The sequence below is a fragment of the Choristoneura fumiferana genome, chromosome 15 (genome assembly GCF_025370935.1).
Source record: "Choristoneura fumiferana chromosome 15, NRCan_CFum_1, whole genome shotgun sequence".
Taxonomy (NCBI): domain Eukaryota; kingdom Metazoa; phylum Arthropoda; class Insecta; order Lepidoptera; family Tortricidae; genus Choristoneura; species Choristoneura fumiferana.
Genome location: NC_133486.1, coordinates 8,790,933 through 8,818,089, shown reverse-complemented (window position 1 = coordinate 8,818,089; position 27,157 = coordinate 8,790,933). Strand labels below are relative to the sequence as shown.

The following is a 27,157-nucleotide window of genomic DNA, read 5'->3' as shown; positions in this document are numbered from 1 at the left end:
ATAATAAATTGTTTATTTAGGCAATGATCCCATTATGACAAAATGCAATTAATGAATTAAATTATATAAAATGCAATGATAGCGCGAATTTTTGTGTTGATATGGATTAATTAATTTTAAACAATGCAGTGTTTGGATCATGCAAAATAAATGGTTAATAAAATAAGAGTGAACTAGCCCGTGGCTGCATTCGCGTTTTTTAATATAGGGGCTAAACAAGCAGGCGGGTCACCTCATAGAAAGCAATCACTCCCGCTCATGGGCACCCACAACATCAGTTGAGCTACGGATGCATTACCGGCCCTTTGCTAAAGGAGTAGTCTCGTTTTTTGAAGATCCCTAAGTTGTACCGGTCCAGAAATACTAGCGCTGCAACGCTGCAAGCTGATTCCAAAGTTTCACACAGACATTTTGGAATTAAAATCCCCGTGAGAATCCCCAAAAATCGTGATCTTTTTGAACTTGTGAGAACATCCATGCAAAATCTAATGCCTCTAAACGAAACGGTTGCAATTTCGTTATCCTCCTTTCCTACTTCTTACTTTATTTATGTTATAAATGCGATAGTGTGTGTGTTTGTTACTCCTTCACGCTAAAGATTGATTGATGATTGATTTAATGTAATTTGTGTGATTTGATTTTATGACATTATTTAATTAAGTAAGAATATTAATATTAGCATCAATCCTAGAGTAAGTTAAGGATAAGTTGTTGCTTTGCCCTAGCGGGGTCCATGTAGCACTGTAATATTTATTTGTCATCTTATAATACCATGGCTGCAACGAATAAATGAATAAATGTAAATGAATAAATGTAAAGCGGATGGACGGATTTGGATAAAATTTGGTATGTAGATAGCTGGACATCTGGAATAACATGTAGCCGGCTTAAAGTCACGAAATTTTACCCTTTTATGGTGGCTTTTAATGCAATGTTAATGAAAACCACGATGTGGTTTTCGGGAATTCCCACGGGAATTTTTACGCATAAATCTCGATCCCGTGGGTATATCGGGATTAAACTAGCCCATGTGGTTTTTCAGAGATCCATCTATCTACATACCAAATTTCATCCTAATCATTCTAATTCTTTTAACAGTTTCAGCCTAAAACGTAACAAAAACACACTCACAACTCACAAACTTTCGCATTCATACATAATTATTATAATTAGTTGGATGGTAATGAGCACACCGTGAGCTTCACTAAATCAACACACAAAAATGTTCCATCCACAGAACAAATGACATGCATCAATTTCATTACCGTTCTGTGTAATGGTAATGACTATTATCGGCTAGTTCCCATCGGTGTTATGTCACGCTTTGTTTTCACCGCTTTCGATTTCGTTGCGCGCGTCTGCGCAATGTGCTAGCATTTAACGGTAATGATAAGTAAGATCTTAGGGCAAAGAACAAAGACAAAATGTACTACGGGCTTCTTTGTTTCGCTGTTCATGGTCGTTTTGTTTAATTTAGTGGCAGTGACAGTTCATTTAGGCAAATCGACATAAGCTATGACTACTGGAAAGCTATTCTGAAATTCTAAGTTCCTCATACCGTCCCTTTCACTCTCCTATTAAATACTGTTAGCGTGAGTGGGACGGCATGATATGAAGTTTTCCTTTCAACGAAATAGGGTTCCGTAGCCATTACGAAAAAATTAAGTCGGGGGGGACGCTCGATTTTATTGTTTATGTTAAAAGACCTATCCAACGATACTCCACACTATAGGGTTGGATGAGAAAAAAAATCAACCCCACTTTACGTCTATGGGAGGTACCCTAAAAAAAATGTTTTTTTAAATTTTTTATTGTACCATTTTTTCGGCATAGTTTACATATATATCCTTGCAAAATTACAGCTTTCTAGCATTGATGGTCCCTGAGCAAAGCCGCGGACGGACAGACAGACCGACAGACAGATATGGCGAAACTCTAAGGGTTCCGTTTTTGCCATTTTGGCTCCGGAACCCTAAAAAGACCCATTAATCGAGATTGAGGAATTTATTAGGTATAGTGCTAATTAAGAAATACTTCAACAACAGTACTATCACATGATATCACATTGTCATAGCATTTGTTCGTTCACAGCACAGCATTTATTAAGAAAATTTATTTTTATTTTAAAGAGTAAGCACTCCAAGAAATATTTTTTTACCTCATGAGTCATCAAACGTATTGAAATGGCTTTTATTTAATTTGTGTACCTAATTTATTCTAATGTTATTTACTTACAAAGTTCGCATTTACAAACACTATATAATCAGTAATCACACGACAATAAATTCCTTACGACTGAGAGTTCCATATAACGAGGAAACGCAGCCAGCCTTATGGGCACCCTGCCCAATAGCAACGACTTGGGTGATATTTGTAAATATAGATTTTTAGGATTAGAGTAAGTTAGTTTTAGTTCTTTTTTTATTTATTTCTGTTAATTATTGTATATAGTATAAAGTTGAACTTAGCGGCTATTCTATCCTACCTTTATGACTTCAAGTGTACTTAATGAAAAATCATTTTAATTTATTACAGGCAACACTCGGTGAATGTTGCATTTTAATCTACAAAATCCACGAATTCTCGTTAAATACTATTTATATTAACTTCCAGTGTTTTATGGAAGTGGACCGGTCCAGCGACCCATACTATAATATTGCGAAACCGGTCTCAGCACTTTACTGTTGCGTACACTCGGACACAACAGCTCTAGTTGCAACGTGGAAAAACTAGCATTAAACATATGGTTGTAGGTACAAGAGAAATGGGAAATTTTCCGAATTAAGATGTCACAGGCTTAAAACTTACCCAAATAGATTTTCTCTGCGTGTACAATCATCAGTTATTTCGGAGCGGCCAAGGTGGTTAAAATATCGGCACATGCACTATTTGTTAAGGTATTAGTTTATGTTTCCATATTTTTGATCACCTTGGCCGCTCCAAAATATCTGATGGCGACTGTACTATCTATTATTCATGTAAAACATGAATTAATGACAAAAAAATTGTGTTCGCTGTACTAAAAACCTTTAATTATGTAAAACAAAAGATAAAACCTTACTAAAACTCCAAATATGGCCTTATTCTGGCCTGGAATTAGCTTCTTCTTAGCGATAGGCATTTTATTATTATGGCATGCTCGTAATAGACCATAAAAATCAAATTATAATACAAACTAATTTTTACTAACCTAGCTGTACTTGAATTGCCATCCAAACTACATATCCGTACCAAATTTCACGTCAATCCAACAAATACAAGTGGGTCGAGTTGACATTGCAAGATTCGACTTATTTTGAGCTGTATTTACGAGTACCTCTGGTTGACGCTGTAACATCATAATTTGCACCGGGTTGCCTAAATGTTTATATTATGACGTCAGTTATTACAAGTGTGGCAAAGATTATACAGGCTGCAAAAACAATTCGACGGATCCCTGTCAAAAAATATTTTTGGAAATTTCGTAATAAATGTATGTTTACAGACTGACCTATTGCAGACCCCTGATACACATACTACAGACCCCTAGAGAGTCCCTGGAACACACTTTAAGAAACCCTGCTTTAGGATGTCAAACAAAAATATTTCCTCGACGCCACCGACACATACACGTAAAGTTGAATAAAAGCGTGTTCATCAATGATCAAGCGTATTATGTTACGGGAAAAGCTGCTGTCTTGTTTTTTCATCTTTGTTTTCATTTCTGGGACGTCTACTGCTAGATATCTACTTAGGTTTCTCAAGGATTGGTCGTACGCTTATTACATTGCATCTACCACTCTACAGTAATAGGATGATTTAAAGTACATAAAAGCTGTAGATTCACGTTAAATCCCAAGATGGGTTCATCTCATCACACCTATTGAGAATACGAGGTTTATTGACACATTACCTGTTACTTTCTTGACTTGCCGATTTCAGCTGCTTTTCATCTCAGTTGTTATTCAAAATACTGCGTGCTTCATTTGCAATTACAGCGCAGCTCCTTCTTAGGCCGGAGTCCCAATGACATTGCCATCTTAGGTGCGTTTTCACTAACCAAATTGTTAGCGTCTGTACTTTAACACTTTCATTTCTATTTTAAGTCTTCTACCACTTTAATAAAGTTCAATAGGTCTGCATCAACTAAACACAAGCCTGTATGTGACGATGTTGAGTCTTATGCTTCACTCTTAAAGTTTACTTTTGTCGAGATTAACAAGACATACTCAGTTTGACTCTTACGGCCTTTTGGTAATGTTTATAAGGATAAGAGTGTAAGTTAGCTCATTTTTAAGCACTTGACTTTTAGTCTTACACTCCAGTGATACGGTTCTTAAGGGCTTGAGCTGTAACAGTTAACTGGACGTAAGACACGTTTCTTTTATTCTGTGCAGTTTATTACGTAACTGTTACGTGAAATGGACTCGAATTAAGTATAACATGTCACGTGACTAACCTATAATTATTTGCTAGATATACTAACTATCGAGTCAACCGATCCGAGACTCGCCATAGAACATTTTCACAGAAAATATCATGGTGATATCGCGTTGATTGACAAAATGAAACAGTATGACGCTTACTGTGGGAAATTTCTACGATGCTATCGAAATAAAATTAATAGTTCGTTAGTATAAAAGCAAAGGAGTCAATAGTAGAGAGAGAGACAAATTCACAAATACCTAAATACGTAAACAACACCTCATCAGTCATCGCGGCTAATATGCTATGCTGTATGACGTAAGAAATTGAAAACAGAACAACCGACTATTCTTTGCCAAACTCCAAACTAAGGCTAAACATTTTTGATCAAATTTAAATGCTTCACATGTGCAAGAAAAATATAAAACCAACTTGCCAATCTATCATAGCGCTTTGATTTCAGTCACCACTCTCCACATATATGTACTCGAAGTAGTTCAGTTAGAAGTGAAGGAACAAGGAACTTGTGAAGAAACAAAAGCAAAAAAGGAATCTTAATAAATATATAGTTATATTGATGATACTACATCGAAAAAAAGAAACCCAACTCTAAACAATTGAATACAAGCGTTGTTTTGTGAATGTTCATGCACTCGTCGTTACTAAGTATTACGATTAAATGTAGAAAATAATAACAATAAAAAAATATATAATAAAATGTGGTGTTTTAGTTAATTTCAAAACAGAAAATAACTAAGTATTACATACGGATACTTGCCCAATTGAACGAATATTATTATTTGAAGTACAGTATCATTGCGATGTAGAGCTACAAAGAGCTATTACTGTTGTATGTTGCACTAATCAATGCTTCCAAATTGGATTGGTTAATTTGACAGTAATGCGCGTTATTAGCTGGTATTGTGATATAATGAGGTTTTGAGTGACGGCTTTACAAGTGAGTTGACCTATAGCTAGTGTTTCATGGTATACTAAACTACTAATATTAATGATGTAACCAATATTAACATCATTTGGTGGTGAACCGTGCGTTTATGGATCAAGTCAAAGAGAAGGTAATGTCGTATCAGGAGCTCAAAGCATTGGCACCGACAAGAGCTAGGCTCTTAAATATACATGATGATGATGATGATGATGGTGGTGAAGAGAGAGATTTATTTACTGATTGAATGATTTATTTATACGATTCGATACCGTTTACCTTTACTTGCCCGAATTTCATTTGCTCGAATTTCACTTGCCATACCAACGTTTGCCATAAAATATATAGAACCGTGCTGTTTTCAGGATTTTTTTAAATGTCATCATAATAAAGAATACAGTAGGTTAGGTTAGTTTAATATCAACTCTGAAGAAATAACTATTTCAGAAATAAATTGCTTTATGGCAAATGAAAATTCTAGAAAATTATACATTCGGGCATATGAAATTCGGGCAAACGATAGAGAACCATTCGATACACAGTAGGAAAAAAAAGTAAGGAAGAGAATAATTGGAGCTTACTCAGTATAATGTTGCGGCAAACCGCCAACGCTCTTTACCAGGCATAGCATGTGCCTAGACTAGAGTTCTATATTGTGGCCAGGACATGGGTGCTCTAAAATTTATAGCGCCTTTTCTGAAGTTTGGGTCACGGATGAGCAAAATAATTGTATATAGGTCATTGATGTGTACAACCGCAAAGTTACGCCTGATTCAATAAATTATTTAAAACCGTATCTTATCACAATGTGGGAAGGCGCATAAATAAATTAAATATCATCAACATCATCATCGCGGCCTATATACATCCCACTGTAAGGTACAGGAGAGGCCTCCTCACAAAATGGAGATAAAATATGTTGTAAATAACCGATTCTACTCGAGATTCTGAATAAATTACTATAAGGTTTACAGTTCTTTAATTAACACCTTGTAAACCTATTTATCGATTTAAAACGCTTTTCTCAAGTAGAGATGGAGATGGCGCTACTGGCGGTGACGTAACACGTTGATTTTTTTTCTGCCTTATCTTTAGTTTGAAACCTTTGTAACTCTGTTATATGTATTTAAACGTAGCTTAAAAATTGTTTTGCCGTTCGATAACATGAATTGTGAAGCTTTATAAATAAAAAAATAGTTCAATATTAACTTACCATTTCCATCACCTTTTTACAATAAAATAAAATTTATAAACAACAGAATAATTAAAATATGTCGGTCTTTTAGTTCAGGTCATTCTTCGTAGCTGACAATAAATCTTATCACGGTTAATTTCAAACATAACTGATTCACACAATAACAGCAATCTGCCAACTTAACAATGTTAACCGGTGAAACTTCAGCCTAATTGGTGGGCGATAAACAGTGCTGCCACAATGGCGTTCGAGATCGGTCACAGTGAAATTACTGGCAATTAAGAATGCCTCGCGAGCACGAAATTGTGATATCTGTGATGATAATGCTGACATTCACGGTTTTGCCTTTTGCTCAGTCCAAAGCGTCCAAAGACATAAATAGAGGGCAGACAAAGTAGCAACAGAGTAAATCAGTTTGATCTGCTTTAATTTAGCTTAGTTGCAATGAGTTCGAAATAAAAGGTATATTATAAATGTTCCGTAAATTTTTAGCAGTACTACTATTTTGAATTGGTAGGATTTTAGCCACCTTAGCAACAAGTCGTGGTAGAGCTTTACTGTAACCACTTGCTAGCTGCAGTACGAATGGATGGGTTAGTACTAGTACCACACTCCCACAGAATACCGGCGTGAAATAGTAGTTTTGCTACTGTGTTTCGCACGGTGAGTGGGATATCCGGAGGCCCGGATATAGTTGGCTACCCTCCTCCTTCCTCAATAACCCATTTTTTTTACGTTAACTTCCAACGGCACTTTGATTTGATGCAGACTATAAACCTATAATAAATATACCTAATATGAGTTTTTTTGTCTTCGCTCGATTGCTCGTCTCATCCATTCAAAGCTTGACTGGTAGAGATCCCTTAAAGGGATAAGTCCGCCTTTTTATAATTTGTAGTATTTAATTTTTCGTGTAGTATTTTACCCTAGACGCATTTAGATTTGTGCTTGGGCCTCTTAATTAAATTGACGTGTTTGCACTAAAATACACTAATACACGATCGAGGTGAAATGCGACTAAAACTAATAGCGACTAAAAAAAACACGATTGAGCCACCACGCGATACTTTAATGCTCGATCGAGGTGAAATGTGACTAAAATTTATAGCGACTAAAAAAATAAACGACGGTGACACAACGCTATAATTAAATATACGATCGCGGTGAAATACGATTCGGTGAAACGCTACAAGGAATTTATGCTTTTGGGGTAAAGAACTAACATATATGCAGATTGCCGATAGTTCTTTTAACTCACGTGACATTTCTATTCTCATTATTAGTTCTATGGTTTCCGCGAAATTAACATTGGACAGTGGCATTAACTCCAGTCTGATAGGTCAGCAGATGGTGTGTACGCCACCTGCAATAATATATCTGCCATGCAAAAATATCTGATACGTTCTACCAGCCCTAGAAATAAAGTCTCATAAGATATATATGCCCACTTTGCTGTCTGTTCTCTCACTATGGACAGCATATTGTGACCAAAAGTATAACTCACTGACTCAGTAACAGCCTATTTATACTCACTCATTAACTCGTTGCGCAAACAACAATTTTAATGGTTCATTTTGGATAAATACAATATGCCCACTTTGCTGTCTTTTTTTGCATTTGTCTAATTTTGTTGTCTTAGATATTGATGCAAGTGAATATAAGTGTATTTATGTATGTCCTGCTACTGACTTTAAACGAAGACATTAGTAACAATGACAAAGTAATACTAATTGCATGCGTACGTAAATACATAAGTAATAGATATTCATGTATTTCTTTGTTCTCTCCGTAAATACTTACTGGTTATGTAAAGGTATCCCATTACAATTCAATTTCAAAGCAAATGCAATCCTCATTTTCAATTCTAAAATTTAGTCCAAGGCAAGAGCTATCCGCGTATCACGTTTCCATATATCATGTCATTATTGTGAAACAGTCTTATAAGTTGCTATCATTTCAGTTGGCAATAAAAATAATGTCTAAAATATGGGCAAGTCATAATTGCTTTACAAAATAGTATAAAATGGATGTTACGTTGTACTGCAGGTTTTGGTTTTTTTATGTTATGAAATGAAAAGCTTTAGAAAATATATAACAAGTTTTAATAGTCTACTGAAATAGAAAGAAACATGTAGATCTAGACACGCGGTAACGTGTCAAGTTCAAGCTAACATAACTGATACTTAGATAGATTTTTGATAATTCCTTAGTGAATAAATTATTTCTCCTAACCGATATTATTAAATGCGAATGTGTTAAGGAGACTTGTTTACTGTTGCATGTTTAATATAATTTTGTTTTAGATGCATACCTATAATGCATAATCTACTAATCTACTTACATAAAGTTGACTAATACACAATCAACGATTTTTTTTTATTTCTTAAAAAAAAAGTTAAGCCAAAAACAAAAAAAAAGTTACATACTTACAGTGCACATGTTAATAAAAGTTTACAATAATATTCGACTAGGTATTTTGTTGTAGTTTATAATATTTTTAATAAATCTCATGACTATACAATTGTAAATTTATATTCATTCTAAGTGAAAACATGTACTTACAAAATATCCGCAGATAGTATTCATGCTTGCAGTAAATTATAAGTCACGCTTATTATCTTAATCTTCTAAGTAAATCTCAATTATCCCACATGTATCCTGCTCGCTCCATTCATGATTATGATTGCTACCAATAATAACAGTGGCCCCTAGATGTACGATATGACATAATTACTAAGCCACGGTCCACACATACCTACTAGTGATGGAACGAATATCAATTTTTAGGCATTCGCAAGTACGAATGAGATTTTTAATTAGAGCCATTTATAATATCGGCTCTATTTTAAAAGCTGACTTACCGGGCGAGCCGCACGCATACATTTTAACCCCCGACGCAAAAAGAGGGGTGTTATAAGTTTGACCGCTATGTGTGTCTGTCTGTAGCGCTTAAACAGGTGGACCGATTTGAATGAGGTTTTTTTTATATGAAATCAGGGTTTCTAGCGATGGTTCTTAGACATGTTCCATCAAAATCGGTTCAGCCGTTTTTGAGATATTGAACTTTGTGCATCTTTTTTCGAGCATAATGCCGAACGGATCCGAAATCAGCCAATCAATGATTGTACTAGCTTTTGCCCGCGGCTCCGCCCGCGTGGTATTCGGTTATCGCGCGCTGTTCCCTCGGGAACTGTGCATTTTTCCGGGATAAAAAGTAGCCTATGTCTCTCGGGCCCATAAACTCTCTCTATGCCAAAAATCACGTCGATCCGTCGCTCCGTTACGGCGTGAAAGACGGACAAACATACACACAAACACTTATCACTTAAATGTTCACTTATCTAAAGTTTGTAAATAAAATTTATAGAATTGCAAGACTGTTAAGTACCTAAAATAAAGATTTTGTAATAATAATTATAAGATTTTCATGTTTCGTCATTTCACTTAAGTACCTGGTGTTTATTTAAACATTTTTTGGGGTTGATATACGCAAAATATTAGCATAAATTTTGCAAATGCGAATGCGAATACGAACTTGAAAAATTGTGCGAATATTCGCGGGTGCATACATATATACAAACTTGCTCTTCTAATGATCCACACATAATAATACCTTTGTCTTGCAACCGTGACCTCTATTGTGATGATGTGATCTGAGGATAATGGAATCAATTTGCTGATTTCATGGTAATTATAAAACAAAGAAAGGTCAGAGCTGGAGGGTGCAGTTATAACTGGCGTTGCATAGAAACAGCTTAGACTTTACATCCGCCTTTGATAGAGTCTATGAACATTTTATGCCAATGCCAGGTATTAAGAATGTATTTTAGATTCTCACAATGTTTTTTTTCGTTGAACAGTGTTCCTATTTCCCTAGCTTTCTTATTTCTGTAATGTGCACCACTTCATTATTACCCGACTACAGCGAATCCCAAAGGGTGTATTACGTTTTTACTTTTTACCTGGCTGCCCGAGGGAGGGTTATATTTTTCGAATGTATGCCTTGTTAAAATTATAACATAAGAAACCCTTCTCTGATAAGTTCCCGGTATTTTATGTAACAGATGTAATGCCGTTAGATTTTAACATTAGCCTTTACCTGGGGTTTCGTTTGCGTAAATCATTAAGTCTGGCGGTCCGGCAATTCTGGAATTTTACTAAAATGCCATGAGAATTCCTAAAACTTATCTCGTGATGATTCTACCAGAGAGTACAATGTAAAATGCTATGTAACCTCCTCTAACCTTTATCTTCTTTGTTACAGATAACACTCTCGTGTTGGGATCTGCATCGCAACTTCAGCTTGACGTGTGTCACTTCTGACGTAGTCGCCTCACGCGTTAAGTTCCAGTCTCGTTCGAGTTAAACCGTTTTAAATTAAACAGTGCATCGAACTATGTGGATAGCTTTGGCTAGATAGTATTTTTTGTACCTGTACGATGGTCGTGTTAGCCGTTTTGACTGTGAGTGTGGTGTGTTTGGTGGGGGAGAGTTGGGGGTTGGACAATGGGTTGGCGCTGACGCCTCCGATGGGATGGCTTGCCTGGGAGAGGTTCAGGTGTAACACTGATTGTAAAAATGATCCTGATAATTGTATAAGGTGAGTTTAACTGTACTTTGATTAGCTTTAGTCCGCGGCTACGTTTATGTAGGAAATTAAAACAAAAATCTAGTTTTCTAATCCCTGGATATTCCGAAAAATCTTTTCTGAGTGTAACTCTACGATTCTACAAGAATACATCTGCCTAATTTCATGTTTCTAGTTCCAATGGCAGTCTCGTTATTCTTTTATGTGTATATTTACTTTACATTGCGGCTTTGTTCCTGCAGCAGAATTATCTCTATCCCGTGGGAGTTTTGAAAAATATTTTCTTTTATAATCATCAAGAAATATGTCTGCCAAGTTTCAAGTCTCCAGTGGTTTAGTGTCAATCAGTCGGCTATATTTCTCTTTCATATAGATATAATAATAAAGATTAGCGATACTCAACTCACGGTATATAAATAGTTTAGGCTGTGCGTTGTGTGTCAGTCAGTCACGAGGGTGACACCCTTTCCCGGCCCGGATAACACCGACATGGAAATACCGGCCCTGTTTTTTGTGTACTCGCCCATAGAAACTGACAGTGTCACCCAGTCACGACACTCTTTTATAGGTAGGTACAGTCAAGTTCAAAAATATCGACACGGCCAAAGTTACAAAAAAAAGTATACGACCTTAATGTTGAGTGCATAAAGTCTTGTATATATATTTTTATGACTCTGGCTGTGTCAATATCTTTGCATTTGACTATACAACAACTATTCGCGACATGCAACCTATGCTATATTATGGTAGAGCGACATAATTTAACTGCACTCTCTAAGTGAAAGATATCGGTGAATGTATCCAATAAAGTTATTTTATATTTTCTGCAATTAACGACGTATTACATGATTAACGAGAACCGGAAATACTCGTGTTGCAATCTGCAACATGTTAGCATTTGCATACGTTGGGTAATATTTACGCATAATTTCAATTATTTTCAACAGCGCATGAATAGGAAATAGAAATAGAAATAAACTGGTATAACTGTACATACTAGGATTTCCTGGGATTTCGTCTAAAATCTTATACCTACCTTAATTAATACTGAATAATACTTTATACCTAGTACTATTTAAATAAAGAACAAAACAAGCAAAGGGATTGCTCGTTACCGCTTTTCTTCCCTTACCAAACACTTCCTTTCTTCCTCATTTGTAACTGGTATAGTGCAAAAAAAGACCCATTAAACGTGAAAAAAATACTGCGAATAAGCCCTTCTGTGGTCATTTTTAATTTTCGCTCCGAATCTCTTAGGATTATTCATTTGTGCAGCTTCTAATTATATAAAATGTGTTCCTCGTTCCCTAAGGGGCTGTTTCACCATCCATTGATTAGTGTTAACTGGCGGTTAGGTGTGATGCCGTCTCTGTTTGTTTTGTTCGAATAGACGGAGACGGCATCACATTTAACCGGCGGTTAATACTAATCAATGGATGGTGAAACAGGCCCTAAGTCTTGTAAAATTCAATGCTCTACTCGTATATTCACTTGCATTTGCCACAGCGAAGCGTGCAAAAATATCGTCCTAGCGGACATTTTTTATATATTTTTTATATTCATGCACGCTTTATTGTGTCAGATATTGGTGCTGGTATAAGCTCACAAAATAAACAGGAGCGTTTTAGTGAGCATTCTAGCAAGCGTTCTAGCGAGCATTTAAGCGAAGCGACAGTAAATTTGCTTCGAACTTTTTGCCGAGCGTCCATCCAATAATAACATCGTAAATAATAAAATTTTGACAAGCATTTGCTAGATCGTACCCTAAAATGGTCGTGTAAATGTTCATAGCAATGTTTTCACTATCCATGTTCAATTTAACAAATTTTAAAAACGGCGAATGCTCAGTGATCATAATGAGTGAACGCTCAATTTATCAGCATCTACCTATTAGTTAGCATTTTTTAAATTAAATAGTGTTTATTGAAACAATCCAGAAGGCAGTTACCTTATTAATCTCAAACCTCACGCGTTCTCTCATTTCTAGCGACCGCCTCTTCCGCACAATGACGGACATCCTCGTGTCGGAAGGCTACGCGGCGGCCGGATACGAGTACATAAACGTGGACGACTGCTGGCCGGAACGCGAGCGGGACCCGCGCGGCCGGCTCGTGCCGGACCGGGAACGGTTCCCGTTCGGGATGAAGAGCCTGTCTGATTACGTGAGTGTTTTTACTGTTCATGTGTTACCGCTGTCTTAACCATATTTGTACATCAATGTGGACGTCTAAAGTCACCAGTGCCTGTATCTGACACAACAAAGGGTGGTTAAATGTCTGATACGGCTCTATTTCTAACGCCGTATCAGTACGCGTATCGGTACGACGCATCTGATATTTTTGTCGCTCCGCTGTGGCAGATATTAATTCAGGTCCTATAATACGAAGTGCAAAATTCGAACTTCGTGTCTTGCCGTCCCGCTGACGCTTATATTATTTAATACGAGAGTGAGAGGGACGATACGATACGAACTTCGAATTTCGTATTGTAGCCCCCCCCCCAGGTGTCTGTACTGGGTCGGTGGTTTTTTTTAATAGCTATAGGTGTACGCGTTCAGATATAATACGAGGACGTGCTTATGTGCAGCGACTTTTTTACCCAGTGAATTTGTGTCTACTTTTTTTCTGCGCTAGACAAAAAAGAGTACTGTCTTACCTTCCTTTATATAGAAAAATGCTATTTATAAAATCAGGAACTATTTATTAGAAAAACATAACAATACACTTACTCATTTTATCCCATTGTTTTTGATTGTTACTTACTTGCTACTTTTGTAAAAGGATTTTTCAATAAAAAGCAAGTTTTGAGAGAGAGAGAGAGAGAGAGAGAGAGAGAGAGAGAGAGAGAGAGAGAGAGAGAGAGAGAGAGAGATTTATTTACACATATTCGATACACAGAAAAAACACGTTAGGAAGAAATAATAATTAAAAAAAAAACATCGAATAGTATAAATTGGGGCCCACTCAGCATAATGTTGCGGCAAGCCACAACGCTGTTTTTCAGTGGGACCCATTGTTTGGTGACAAAATTGAAATAAAACTTGAATTATTCGAACATGGCTCAATCAAAACCTCATGAACATGATTATATTGTGATTTTTATGATATTAAGTATGTTTACTTATAGGGAAGACAATAAACTGCTAAACATACGATTATCTAAGAAGACATATTCATACATATGAAGAATCAGTATTCAACACGTGTTTTCCGACCGATCATGCAAGGCATGTTAATGCAAATAAGAAACTATTTCTATGCAATGAACCCATTGTAGTCCTTGTTGACACGTCAACGCTAGCGAGATTTGATACTTATCTTTATAAGCATTAATAATTCATTTCTATGCACTCCTCGTTACATAATGTAGAGGCAGCGTCAAATATACCGTCTGTCCCACTAGTCATATAAGGAAGCGAAAAGATGCTCTAACATATTGAACTAAAGTTGTGCGAATTTGTTCACTAAACTACTAGGTACAAATCACCTGCGTTAATATATCTGCAGCGAAGCTTCTAAAAATAAAAATATCTAACTCGTCCTACCGGCCCTAGAAATAGAGTGGTATCAGATATTTCTGCACGTTTTGTTGTGTCACATATTGGTGTTGGTGACTGTACACTCGTATACATTTTAGGTACGTCAATGAGGGTTTTCACAGAAGCGAAATGTCGCTAGATGGCGTTAGTATCGTGAGGTCCGTTTGACGTTTGACGTTTCCTTGGGATTGGCTCATTTCGTTTTTTAACCAATCACGAGCAAACGTCAAACGGATCTCACGATACTAACGCCATCTAGCGATATTTCACCCCTGTAAAAACCCTCATTATTTAATTACTTTCCATTCTTTACGTTATTTCCACCGCAAAAGTTTGCATACCGATAAGGGATTTTCTGAACTAATATTATTGTGTTTTGTAGACATTTTATTGAAAATGTGGATGCTTTTCAAATTTTAAATTAAAGATAAAGCAATTGATAGCTGTCAGTAGTCAATAAGAAGGGTGATTGCTAAGTTTTGTAACATAACGCCTTACCTTGGTAATACAATCCAATCACTTAATCTGTTAATATCAATGATATTGTATTTCAATCGATACCTACAATGAACTAAACGTAGGCACGTGATACTTTACCAAAAAAAATGCGTTCGATTAGTTCATTGAATTAAGAAACAATGAAAATAAATATAAAAATGACACAAAAATAACAATTTCGATCAAATTCAATTAGGTAATAGAAGATCCATTATATGCTTAACGATTTTAAAACCATTCTTTGTTTTGATTTCTTTATGAAAAGAGAAATATCTGTTAGTGTTTATTTGATTCATTACACCACATGAATCATTTGAGATCGCTCTCCATACTGGGATATAATGTGCCATATTTGACACGCAAGGCATCTATGAAACCATTACGTCTAAGTTACGTAAAAATTTTAGTCATATATTCAGTTTATTTATGCTGAAGCGGTCTGATGAATTGCTCATTTAACTTAATTGGAGTTTAAACGCAATATCAACTTTAGTATGTGATCGCCGCACGCAAGTTGATCTAACTGGCAACGAACGCTATAATTTAGGTTTCTGAGAAAATCATGCTGATAAATAGAAACATGTTAAAGGTGATCAATAACTTTTTTATAGGACCGTGACAGATGCAGGTACAGTCATCAGCACCAATATCTGACACAACAAAGCGTACGTTAATATCTGATACGACTCTATTTCTAGGGATGGTAGGACGTGTCAGATATTTTTGCACTCTCTCTGTGGCAGGTGACTGTAGGGCAGAAGTACCGTTTGTGGCCATTAATTGTTTAAATATACGTTTGAAATAAATTTATAGTAATAAATCATTACAAACTTTATTCGCTTCAGTATAAACTTTTGAAAAGTCACTAAACATATTATTTTAATACTATAACTTTTTATATATGACTTCAAATGTCAACTGGCAAAAACGGGTTTAAGGTGGCCAAAACCGGTACTTCTGTTCATATTAGTTATTTTACTGAAGAAAGTAAAGAAGTTTTACCTAACTCTTAGTCAGATTTCAGTGCAGTAATGTATTTTCTTACAAAAAAGTAGGTTGAAATCAATTAAAAAAAATTGTGAGTACTCCAGTTTCATCAGCAAAATCGTAATTTTACAAGTATCATAAAGTTTTGGATGTGATTCACCACGCATATAGACCATCATAGATATTTGCCGCTTAAGATATCAGGAACTTAATATAGAGCGGTGAGGCAGTCTCCATAATCGTCTAGTCAGTGCAAATCCGTATAAGTTAGTATTGGATGATTACGAGTATCTCCCAGATTTAGCTGATTTCCAATTTCCACCCCAAATTTGTTGAACTCAAACAAATATGTACGAAGTTAAAACCGTCCCCTACTGCAAAACTACACGCAGTGCAGATACGACCTAGATTAGCGGTTTTCTGCTATCTACGACGGATATGACTAGTTAGCAAACTTTAATAGTTACTACGGTATACTACGTATATGAATTAATGGCATCTTTGCAAAAACTTTATGTGCTAAAATGATATGGCAAGACTAAGACTTATCTGCCTTATTGCATATCACAATACGACTCACTTTGCCGCTTTATTAGGCACAGTCACCAGCATTAATATCTGCCACAGCGGAGCGTGCAAAAATATCTGACACGTCCTTCCAGCCCTAGAAATAGAGTCGTTTCAGATATTTATGCACGCTTGTTGTGTCAGATATTGCTGCTGGTGACTGTACCATTTTCAGTCTAGACTTAAAGCCGCATAATTAATTATTTTCCGTCATCACAAACTACATCATTTCAAAGCGTAAAGCTTTGCAATGACGCTTTTAATTCAAGATTGAATAACACCTTTTATAAATCAATGAACGAATAACTGAATGAATGAAAGCTTGGTCTTTAACCTCTTTGTGTTGAATCGTGCACCTCTTTGATTCTGAACGATTCCCACGGTTGTCATCAGAATCATCGGTTGCGTTATTCAGATCACTCGTAAATTGATAATGATTGCGTCACTGTCAGTTCGTTAGGAGTTGAAAAAAGTTTTCGTATCTTATCTTCGTCATCATTTGTTGCATCTAGATTTATACTTAGAATAGTGTTTAAGAAAATGTGGTTATTTGTAAGGAAGCGCAAATTTTGCGCCTCTGTGAAAACCGAGTAAAAATTAACCAATAGAGTTGTAATACCGACTATCCAATATAGTAACAAACAACAGATCTGTCTGTTCTCTGTTCAAATATTGTCATAATATCATAACCGTATTGTTTGTTAACCCCGTAAAATAATAAAAATAAGTTTATGTTCAGATACTTTTGAGCAATTATTATACGCCTTTGATATTACCTTAAACAAGTGAAGGACCTATACTTGTACAGTCACCAGCACCATTATCTGACACAATAAGTGTGCATAAATATCCGATGCGACTTTATTTCTAGGGCCGGAAGGACGTGTCAGATATTTTTGCACGCTCCGCTGTGGCAGATATGAATGCTGGTGACTGTACCGTACACCAGAAATACATTATACATACAGCGTTAAAAATAAATATAGATGAAAAACTTGCAAATGACCTGCGCCTGGTGAGAGCTCTATCTATTATGGCCTAGACAAGCGTAGCAGTATGTAGCAGGTGCACAGAGTTGATGTGGCACTTTAAGTAGTTTTTCGAATACTCGTATAGAACGTCCACTTGTCTATACAGACATATTACTATTATATGCAATTACATACAGTCGAGCTCTTCTACTTCTGAGCAAAAAATGTATCAAAGTTATGTGAACATGACTCTATTGTTAGAAGGCGTAGAAGTGTGTTCAGATATTTTTGATTACATTTTTGCTCAGTAGTATTAGAACTCGACTGTACAACAGGCCATTTACTTAAGTTTTTCACCTGTACCTTTGTTTTTAGTGTATTTTTAAAATTAATACCTTTACACGTGACCCGACTCAAACAATTTCATGTCACGTGTCACCGTTCTACTGTTTTTTTAAGCCGAGCTTTCGAATATATATGATAATTGGTAAAACCTGATCAAAAGACCGTTAAATAACAGGTTAATAGATTTGATTCGCCGCCATGCCCGGGTCATCGTCTTTTATGTTTAAAGTCATAGGTTTATAATGGGATTAATATTAATCAGAAAAGGTCACGCTTTGATATTTGATGTTATTAGTTATACCTGTTTGCAAATGCTCCTGGCGTGTTGTGTAAGTATTTTGATAGTTGCGAAATTAAAATATAGATTTATAGGTAAGCTTTTACACGTACGCCATTAAACCTAACAGTATGGTAAATAGATGAATGAAAATTCCGGAATAATGGGATAATAAGTAGACCTAGTAGTTAAATATTTAACAGAGATACTGTACTAACTACACGTCAAATATTTCGTTCGAAGCCGTTCAGTAGTTATAGCGTTACAGAATAAAACACACACACACACACACATACACATTCCCAATTATGATTTTCGTAGGATTAGTAAAATATGGATTAAGTATCCCCCTGTATACTCGTAATTTGCCTCTTACAGAATTTGAACCCGGAATCTCCAGCTTCTTGTTGTTAGTATCCTGCTTGACTACTCTAAATCGCTGTCGTCAAAAAAAATTGTCAACCTACTGCACGAAATACATTTTATTGCCAATATTATAAACTTATAATTATGATTGGTTATTTGGAGTCTTTTTTTTTGTATTTTTTATTTCAACTCCAAATTTGTTACTTTTGCGGTCATCCCGTAAAAACCATATCGAAAATACAAACTGAGACATCGATGCACAGAAAAACCAGAAAAGATACCAGCACTGGGAATCGAACCTAGGTCCTCAGCATTCCGTGCTGCGTGCCATACCCCTACACCGCCACTGGACAGGAGCACAGACACGAATTTCTCCTATGCACACATATTATCCCAGGTTGCTTTTTTTCTACTACGCTACTTAAGTAGCAGCACTAGCGACATCTATGTTTCGCTCTCATCGAGAAATGTAACACTCTTTCGGAACTAACCGCTCACCTGCAGACAAGAGATGATCAAATTCATCCATCATGCATCAAATTATGATTGGAACTTATAATTTTTTCGTTTTTTTTAACTTTGGTCAAACTCTTGTCATTAAAGAGATGGACCAACAGCCGTAGGCGGCGAACAAGCTGCAGAAGTCGACGACTATTAAATTTTAAAGCATTATTTTAAGTAATTAAACCTATAAAATTATGTATGGGTGGTATCGTGGGAATGCAATTGAATGGATCTATGGACGACCATCCTTGGCGCCCACGATACATATTGCCATTCATGCAATATTCACGCCCATACACTCATTCGTTTAGTCTTGTTTACACACAACTAATCACGATTGTTACTACTAATATGTATTACGATATTACTAGCCTATCAGCCAGATAGACGAATGACGGTTAAAGCCACGGGTTCATGGTGGATGCAGGCCGCTTCCAACCGAAACAACTGGAGATAATATTATGAGGGAGGCCTATATGTCCAACAGTGGACGTCCTATGGCTGATATGATGATGATGTTTACTACCCTTCACCCGCTTCGATCGCGTAGGTAAACCATTAAACCTAGCAGTCGAATTGTTCGAGTTTTTACTGAAATCCCGTGAGAATTCCCAGAAATGACATGTTTCTTATACTGAAACTATTATAAAAACCAAAATAAATATGTGAATATTGCGTGGATCATGCTCGCTCTACCTTTAAGTGTCATTGTCATCGAACGCGTTCTTTCTTATCACTCTTTTTCAAACACTCAACGCTCATGGTCTGACATTCCTCTATTTTGCCTCTTTTGCAACTATTTTTTTATGAACCGAGGGACATAGATTACATTTTGTAACATCCCTTTGGTTGGCATCTGACATCTTTACAAAAATGCAAATAGCGCCGCCATTTTGTTCAAACTACCACGATTGGCAAGTCTTCATGGCCATCCAAATTTAGAAAATTGTATCAAAAATATAACCTAAAAATGCTATTAATTCCATAATAATAAATTAAACACTTTCAAGAGCATTTCAAACGATAAATACTTAATGCGTTTCGAACACGTAAAAATATGTATTGTTAATATAGGCTCGGTATTCGGTATAAGTGCCACTAAATTATGCTGTTTTCAATTTTTTTTTGATGAGAAATCATCATTATATAAACTAATTAAGTGTAATTAATGTCAATGTCTCATAGAGATATTTATCACCGATAGTAAAATCTGAATCAAGGCAACTTTAGATCAAAGCCGGAATTATAATGCATGTAGTTTACAACTTTATTGTGCAAGTAGATTTCATTGAAGTACATAATTGTCGACATTAAAAGTAGCTTTTGTTCCATTCCCTGTATAACCCATACCTTACAGACGATTTGTATGAAGTTTTACAGTGTAAGCTACTCGAACAGAAAAAGTGCAAATTACAAGCATGTATGAACCCAGCTTAGCTGGAAATCAAAGGTAATAAAAACCACTGAATGTTACAATGTAACGTAGAATACATGTAATCGTAATATTGTAGACACGACACAGACCTGAACAACAGGAATTGAAGCGCTATTTTTTCGTCGCTACACTGTCAACGAGCACACATTTTTTTAGTTTTTTAAAAGCTTTTAGTACATTGCAGTATTCACTAATGAAATAATAATCCTTTTTGAATCGCCATCTCAGCAGTAAACCACTTTCTAAGCAATTAAATTCGTATTCGTACAGACTGAGCTAAAAAAATAAATATATTGCTTTGTAGCCATATCAACGGTCGTATTTTTAGCTTGCGTGACATTTCTTTTTATTAGTTAGTTCTGTGATTGTAGCGGACTGTGCGCGGGAGTCGATGCCGGAGATAAAAAGTAGTAAGTAAATAGATAAAGGCTAGATCACAACGTGCAATTAATAGCAGTGTGAGAGAAAACTTTGATTAGTATTTCTGTCTCTATGCAACAAGATATGTGATAAGTACTTGATACTTTATTTTCAGGACTATACTTCGTTTTTTTTAGGCAAATAATGTAACAATTAGCAAAGATATATGATCATTTTCATACTTTTGATATCTTAAGTAATAGCTACTGATTTTTTTAAAACGTTTTTGAATAAAAATACTCGTCAGGATTGTTTGCCCTTTTTGTAATGCTAAAAAAACGAAGTATAGTGTTTTCCAATTAGAACTACTTAAATTATGTTTTGTCTGTGTCTAGCAAAAGTATATGACAAAATGGTAGATAAGGACAAATGAGTGTTCGACTAAAGCTTCACACGCGTTTATGAAAAAGGGAAATTTTTTGTTGGTTTTACTTGCTTCGTATATCGTAGAAATATTGAATAAGCACTAGAGTGCCGTAGTTTTTGCCTAAAGCTGTAAGTAAATGTTGTATGACTGACCTTTTTTTTAAAGTAGCCGTAACCAATCCGACCAATTATAAAAGCTTTACTAACAACGCAAACGCATATTAGACTTGCGAAAAACACTTAAAACTATTAGTTAATACTTCTATTATAATACTTATAAGTCGTAAAACTTATGAAACAGAAAAACTGGGACGAGGAAGTGCCATCCCCTCAATCAAGTCGTATTATAGCATTATTATAGTAACCGCAAATCAAATAAAGATCTCTTGGTTAATAGTTTTTTTAACCGCAGTTTATAACTGACTCCTAACCGATGTTTTGTGGAAGCATAGTGAAGTAAATGAAATACAGTAGGTCGACTTTGTCAAGTAATCTGCTATTTATAACCTCCATTTCAATAGAATCTGACATTCCTGTAGACACCTCCAGCCAACTAATATGAACACCGGTTTGTCTAGGAGTATTATTATTATTTTATTCCTTTTAGATTATAATCACATCAACAGGGACATAGATAATTAATTGTGCCCAGCCCACGTTAGGGTGTCTTAAATGTCAAAAAACAAACATTCTATTTATATGTGGTTTACTGACGTTATCCAAGTAGTATCTCAAAATTGAGGATGCAAGCAGTTGTTTTAATGTTCCTTGCTTAATTTATATACATTGATCGATGTTCAAACTGTACCGCTTCAAAGGCGTTACAGATATTATTGCATAATGGTTTTCTATCATATTTTATCGGAAAATTACGTATTTTTCGTGCTTTTTCCATTAGTTTCAGTACGTACCCACCGTTCAGCCGTTTTGATATTTGATACTCAATTAATAAATATAAATATGAAAATGTCACTCATTTAATTATATAGATTGATTGACATTCGGGATGCCGTCGTAAGTAATCCTATTGAGATTCCACTTTTCTCGATGGAAATATTTTAATCACTATATCTGTAGTTGTACGAGTACCTACTTACTGTATTTTGAGTCGAAAATTCCGATAAATCACCTACACAGGGGTGTACAATGTAAGTAACCCAACCGTAGAAATATTCCAGGATAATTTTAAAACGACTTGTAAAATTCCGACCTACTCTACTCCCTTGTTGACTGCGCTCGTGAAAGTGCCACGAGGTCGGCGCGCGCGCACCCGACTACGTAACAAGTTCTTCGCTATCGTGCGACGGACAATTGCTTTTTCTTGCACATGTAGTTAGGTGGGAATTGACATTGACTTATGCGCTATTGATAATTAGTACCTGAGCGTCTGAGCTTAGTTTGTAGTACTCGAAAGCACGCTGACGAAATCGCAGGCAACAGTTTAGGTATGGAGATAATTTGATATCCTGGGAAGGACATGGGATATTGTTTATCCCGAATAAGCTAACCAACAAAAAATCATTTTTAATACAAGTTTTTTTTGCTGACTGTACTTTTTGTTTACTTTCCTTGAATTGTTATTCAAACTACATTTGCATACCAAATTTCAAGTCGATGCTATTAACCGTTGAAGAGTTCAGTCCTGCGGAGACGATCCTGGCTGGACTACCAAATGTCACTAGTAGATTAATCATTGTCACGCAATTTACATAAGTATTCCAAATTTAAAGTCAATGTGACTACTAAAAGTTGGTCAAGTTTAACTTGCGAGATTTCATTACCGACAGACAGACAGACAGACAAGGACAGGTGAAGCTAAATAAAAGCTTGTAAAAATGGTATAGTTCCCGCGGGCGCGCGATAAATGAATTATTAGCAGACGAAGTCGGTGGCAACAGCTAGTTGTTAGTAAAATCGGTTGTGTTTTTCCAAAGATTTACCCCCTTTGAAGTCTACCATTAATTACGTCACACATTGAGGGGGGGGGGTGTCAGGTAGTTTGTGATACAGGAACAAAATAATGGCGATTTTCGTAGCAATAGGCTGCGTTTCCACCTGTGATGTGCGGACACACAGCTACAGTTGTTTCCACTACAGCACAGCGAGGGTAGGTAAATGAAGCGATTCTATTGGTTCGTGAAAAACACATTCATCACAACACATCCTCACATACGCACATGTCTGGTGGAAATGCAGCTTTAAATAGGTGTGACAAAGGGAGGAGGAATGAACGAAATTGGTGTGACATAATTTATGGATGGCCTTTTACATACAAACATACGAAGAAACAAACGAGTTATATTGTATTAGTATAGATTCTATTTAACTACATCAATATGCTACTAAGCAAAGCCGGAGTGTTTTTACTTAACAGTTTGTTTAATGGAGATATATACTGTTGAAGAAATGTACGTAAATATATTATATTTCGGTGAGTCCTTTACACATGCGGTTTGGTTAGCCAATTTAACAATACTAGGTTTTATTTTTTATTTTAAAAACTGAACATCACTAATTTTTAAAGTTTTTCTTCAAAGTTCTGTATTTTCTTTCAATGTTCTTGTCTTGTTCTTTCAGTGTATATTTTACACTTTGGACTGGAAAATACTATATTTTCTCACTCTGGTAGTTCTTCAAGGAGGTGGGGAGAATTTTGGGTTATACCTGTACAACAACGGTCACATAAATATTTCATCTAACTCCTCTAATAGTCAATCACATGTATGATTACGATCATTTAGTGTCACCTAATCACTCGTTACAGTATCAAGTGAAAGTAAGTGATCTAAAGGCATTTAACAATTTGATAAAGTGTTAAGTGTACCAATCTTTTTTGTTGACTTTTACATTTAACACTTTTACTTTCGTATTAAGAATCCTATTAGTTTTTTGCTTATCAAGTGAAAGCTTTTTGTACTGTAATTATTCGTATATTCGTAATCCTAAATATTAGGAAAAACCTCAACCAATCAGATGTACGTACAGATTTAGGTAATGATTTGGGTGTCAAGATGGAACCTTTTCGCTGCAAATGTTACATTGACATTGGGGACGTATCTGAATATCGAAAATTTAAGTATCTAAAGTTAAAAAGTCGACGGTCAAAATATCGAACGTAGGTTAGGTTAGATTTTGACCGTCGATATTTCAATTTTCGATATTCAGATATACGTGCTAGTGACATTTTATACATCTGCCAAAGATATCATTCTGAAATTTTCTGTACAAAGGCAGCATAGCGTTAGAGTAGGGCGTGGTGGGGCTATTTACTAACATCCTGAATTTTTCAAAATTTTCCACCCAACAGTTTAGATTTTAGAAGAGGTAGCCTAAAAAAAATTTTCTTTCTTTTTTTTATTTTCCACTGTCGGCGTGACTAATATATATTCATGCTAAGTTACAGCTTAGCCACGGACAGACAGACAGACGGACAGACATGGCGAAACTATAAGGGTTCCTAGTTGACTACGGAACCCTAAAAACTGCTAACTCGTTTTTATCTATTTACGAGTCCATTTTTGATAGGGGTCTCCGCGAAGTAACGCGTAAATCAATCAATTATAATGATAAATATACTTCATATTATCGGTCTTAATAGAATAACTAACTATATCACTCTGACCTAGTTCTAGTTCAGTCTGCGTTGACAAAAGAAAGCCGCGGCGCGTTGCATCACGCCGTGATCGATTTATGATCGTGCGCACATGTTATGTCAAGATCTCACATCATTGACATAATAACGGCTTAATGGCCAATAAGAATGATGCATCGCATACTCTTCGCCATTAAGGCTGTCCTACACTGCCGTAAAAAAAGGTGACGCGAAATGTTTTTGACTGACTTAAATTCGGATACTTGTCCATAGATAGGTACAATCGGCAGCAGAAGTAGATGAGCGGTTACGATGCTCAAAATGATCCACACACGGCTCTGCTACCAAGGGATTTGTTAGATTATTTTCCCATAATCATTTTTTCTTTGCAGCAAAATTTATTTTCGCGTTTTTACACGAATTTTATTTTTACAAGCTTGTTTTTTTCATGAAGCTTAATTTCACATTCGCGTTCTTTATGTGTCGCATTTTTCCCCAGTCGCGTTTTTCTCCAATCCCAATCGGTACAGAAACAGTCTCGACGGAGCTCCGCTCACGCGGAGCTCCTATCCTGGGTGGTTTTGGCCCTTCGGGCCGATGCAAAACTAACATAACCTAAACCTACCTATGAGCCGTTAAGCCTGGTTGTGTGGTTTAGTAGTGGGGTACATAAGACTCGGTGGGAAACAGGAGCTCTGTGATACCAGGGCTCCATCGACACTGTTTCTGTGTCGATTGGGATTGGGGAAAAATGCGGCTGGCAAAAATGCGACACAGAAAAAACGCGAATGTGAAAATAAGCTTCATTTAAAAAGCAGACTTGGAAATATTGCTTTCGTGTAAAAACGCGAAAATAAATTTTGCTGCAAAGAAAAAAATATTATGGGAAAATAATCTAACAAGTCCAATAGTACTTAGCATGCTTTCGTGCTAGTAACGAACATGTGTGACAGTAGCTTAATAAGAGAATGTTTAGATATCATTTTGAGCACCACAACTGCTCATCTACTTCTGCTGCTGACTACACCTATCTATGGACAAACGCGCTCCAGCTTCGCGCGTGTATAATTTTTGGGAAATGGAGCTGAAAAACGTGTGAAAAATGTGTGTGGTGGTAGCCAAGGGGCTAGAGACCTTTTTTATGAAAATTGTGACCGTCTCAAGCCGGGGTGGGGCGCTAGTTTATTATAAGATGTAACAACCTGTTATGCTATTAACTTTCAACTCTGTACATAGCAAGTTTGTGTGAAGGATCCTTAAACGTGGCACGCGCAGGCCTATTCAGATGAAACATATTTGTGTCCATAAAACATCCATATGTCACTAATCTCATTGATCATCAGCGGATCATGACATCATCTTACACGCTTAATGTACGCTATCAACGCGTATAAACGATGATTGATGACAACTATTCGTGATCAATCGTAATCATTTTCGTATACAGTAATTGGTGTGAAATTGTAATTTAGCTTGCAGTCATCTGCAATGATTTTTGGTTTATTTATGAAGCTTTGTGCTACTACATAATGTCACTTGACATCTCATACTTTCGTCAAGGAAATGATAGTGAAATTCATTATCAAAAGGTTCCACCCTGGGTCATGATTCAATATGTTCGATTGTACCATTGGGGATAAAAGCGTGGATATCTAACTAAACAAAATTAAAACCTACGGCCTATCGTTCTATGTATTATAAAACGACTTAACATTCTTAAGACTTAAGACTTTCGACTTAAGATTCCTACAAGTCTATTGAACTCTTAACATCACAAACATAAACATATTTGCGAAGCGGTGAACAAACTTTGTTTACTGCTAATAAACGACAAAAAAATATGTAAATACGAACTTAGCACCTCTCAGGTTATTGACAGTACTTGAACAGACGGACAGACTGACAAACAATGATCAATAGAATCAACAATACCCGCGGAACGTGACATTTCCTTCAAGTCCATGTCTTTCTTGGAGATTTCTTCCCGCGTTTTTAGAAAGTTATGGTGGTTGACTACTGACAGTTTTGACATTGACATTGACAGCTAGCTTGCATTTATTCATTTGTCGGTGAATACAGAATAAAAAGAAATTTAGGAAGGTACAGTCGAGTTCATAAACTTGTGAGCAAAATTTTAATCAAAAATATCTGAACACGGCTT

At 36.0% G+C, this 27,157-nt stretch overlaps 1 protein-coding gene across 1 annotated transcript in view; it reads left to right on the top strand.

Moving 5' to 3' along the window:
- The window catches only part of LOC141435752 (alpha-N-acetylgalactosaminidase), a 70,462-nt gene that overhangs the window by 15,979 nt on the left and 27,326 nt on the right, over nt 1-27,157 (top strand). Inside the window, exons 2-3 of the mRNA XM_074098540.1 lie at nt 10,807-11,142; nt 13,118-13,292. Coding sequence (XP_073954641.1) covers nt 10,982-11,142; nt 13,118-13,292 — 336 coding nt within the window. The 5' untranslated portion in view covers nt 10,807-10,981. The remainder of the gene's footprint in view (nt 1-10,806; nt 11,143-13,117; nt 13,293-27,157) is intronic.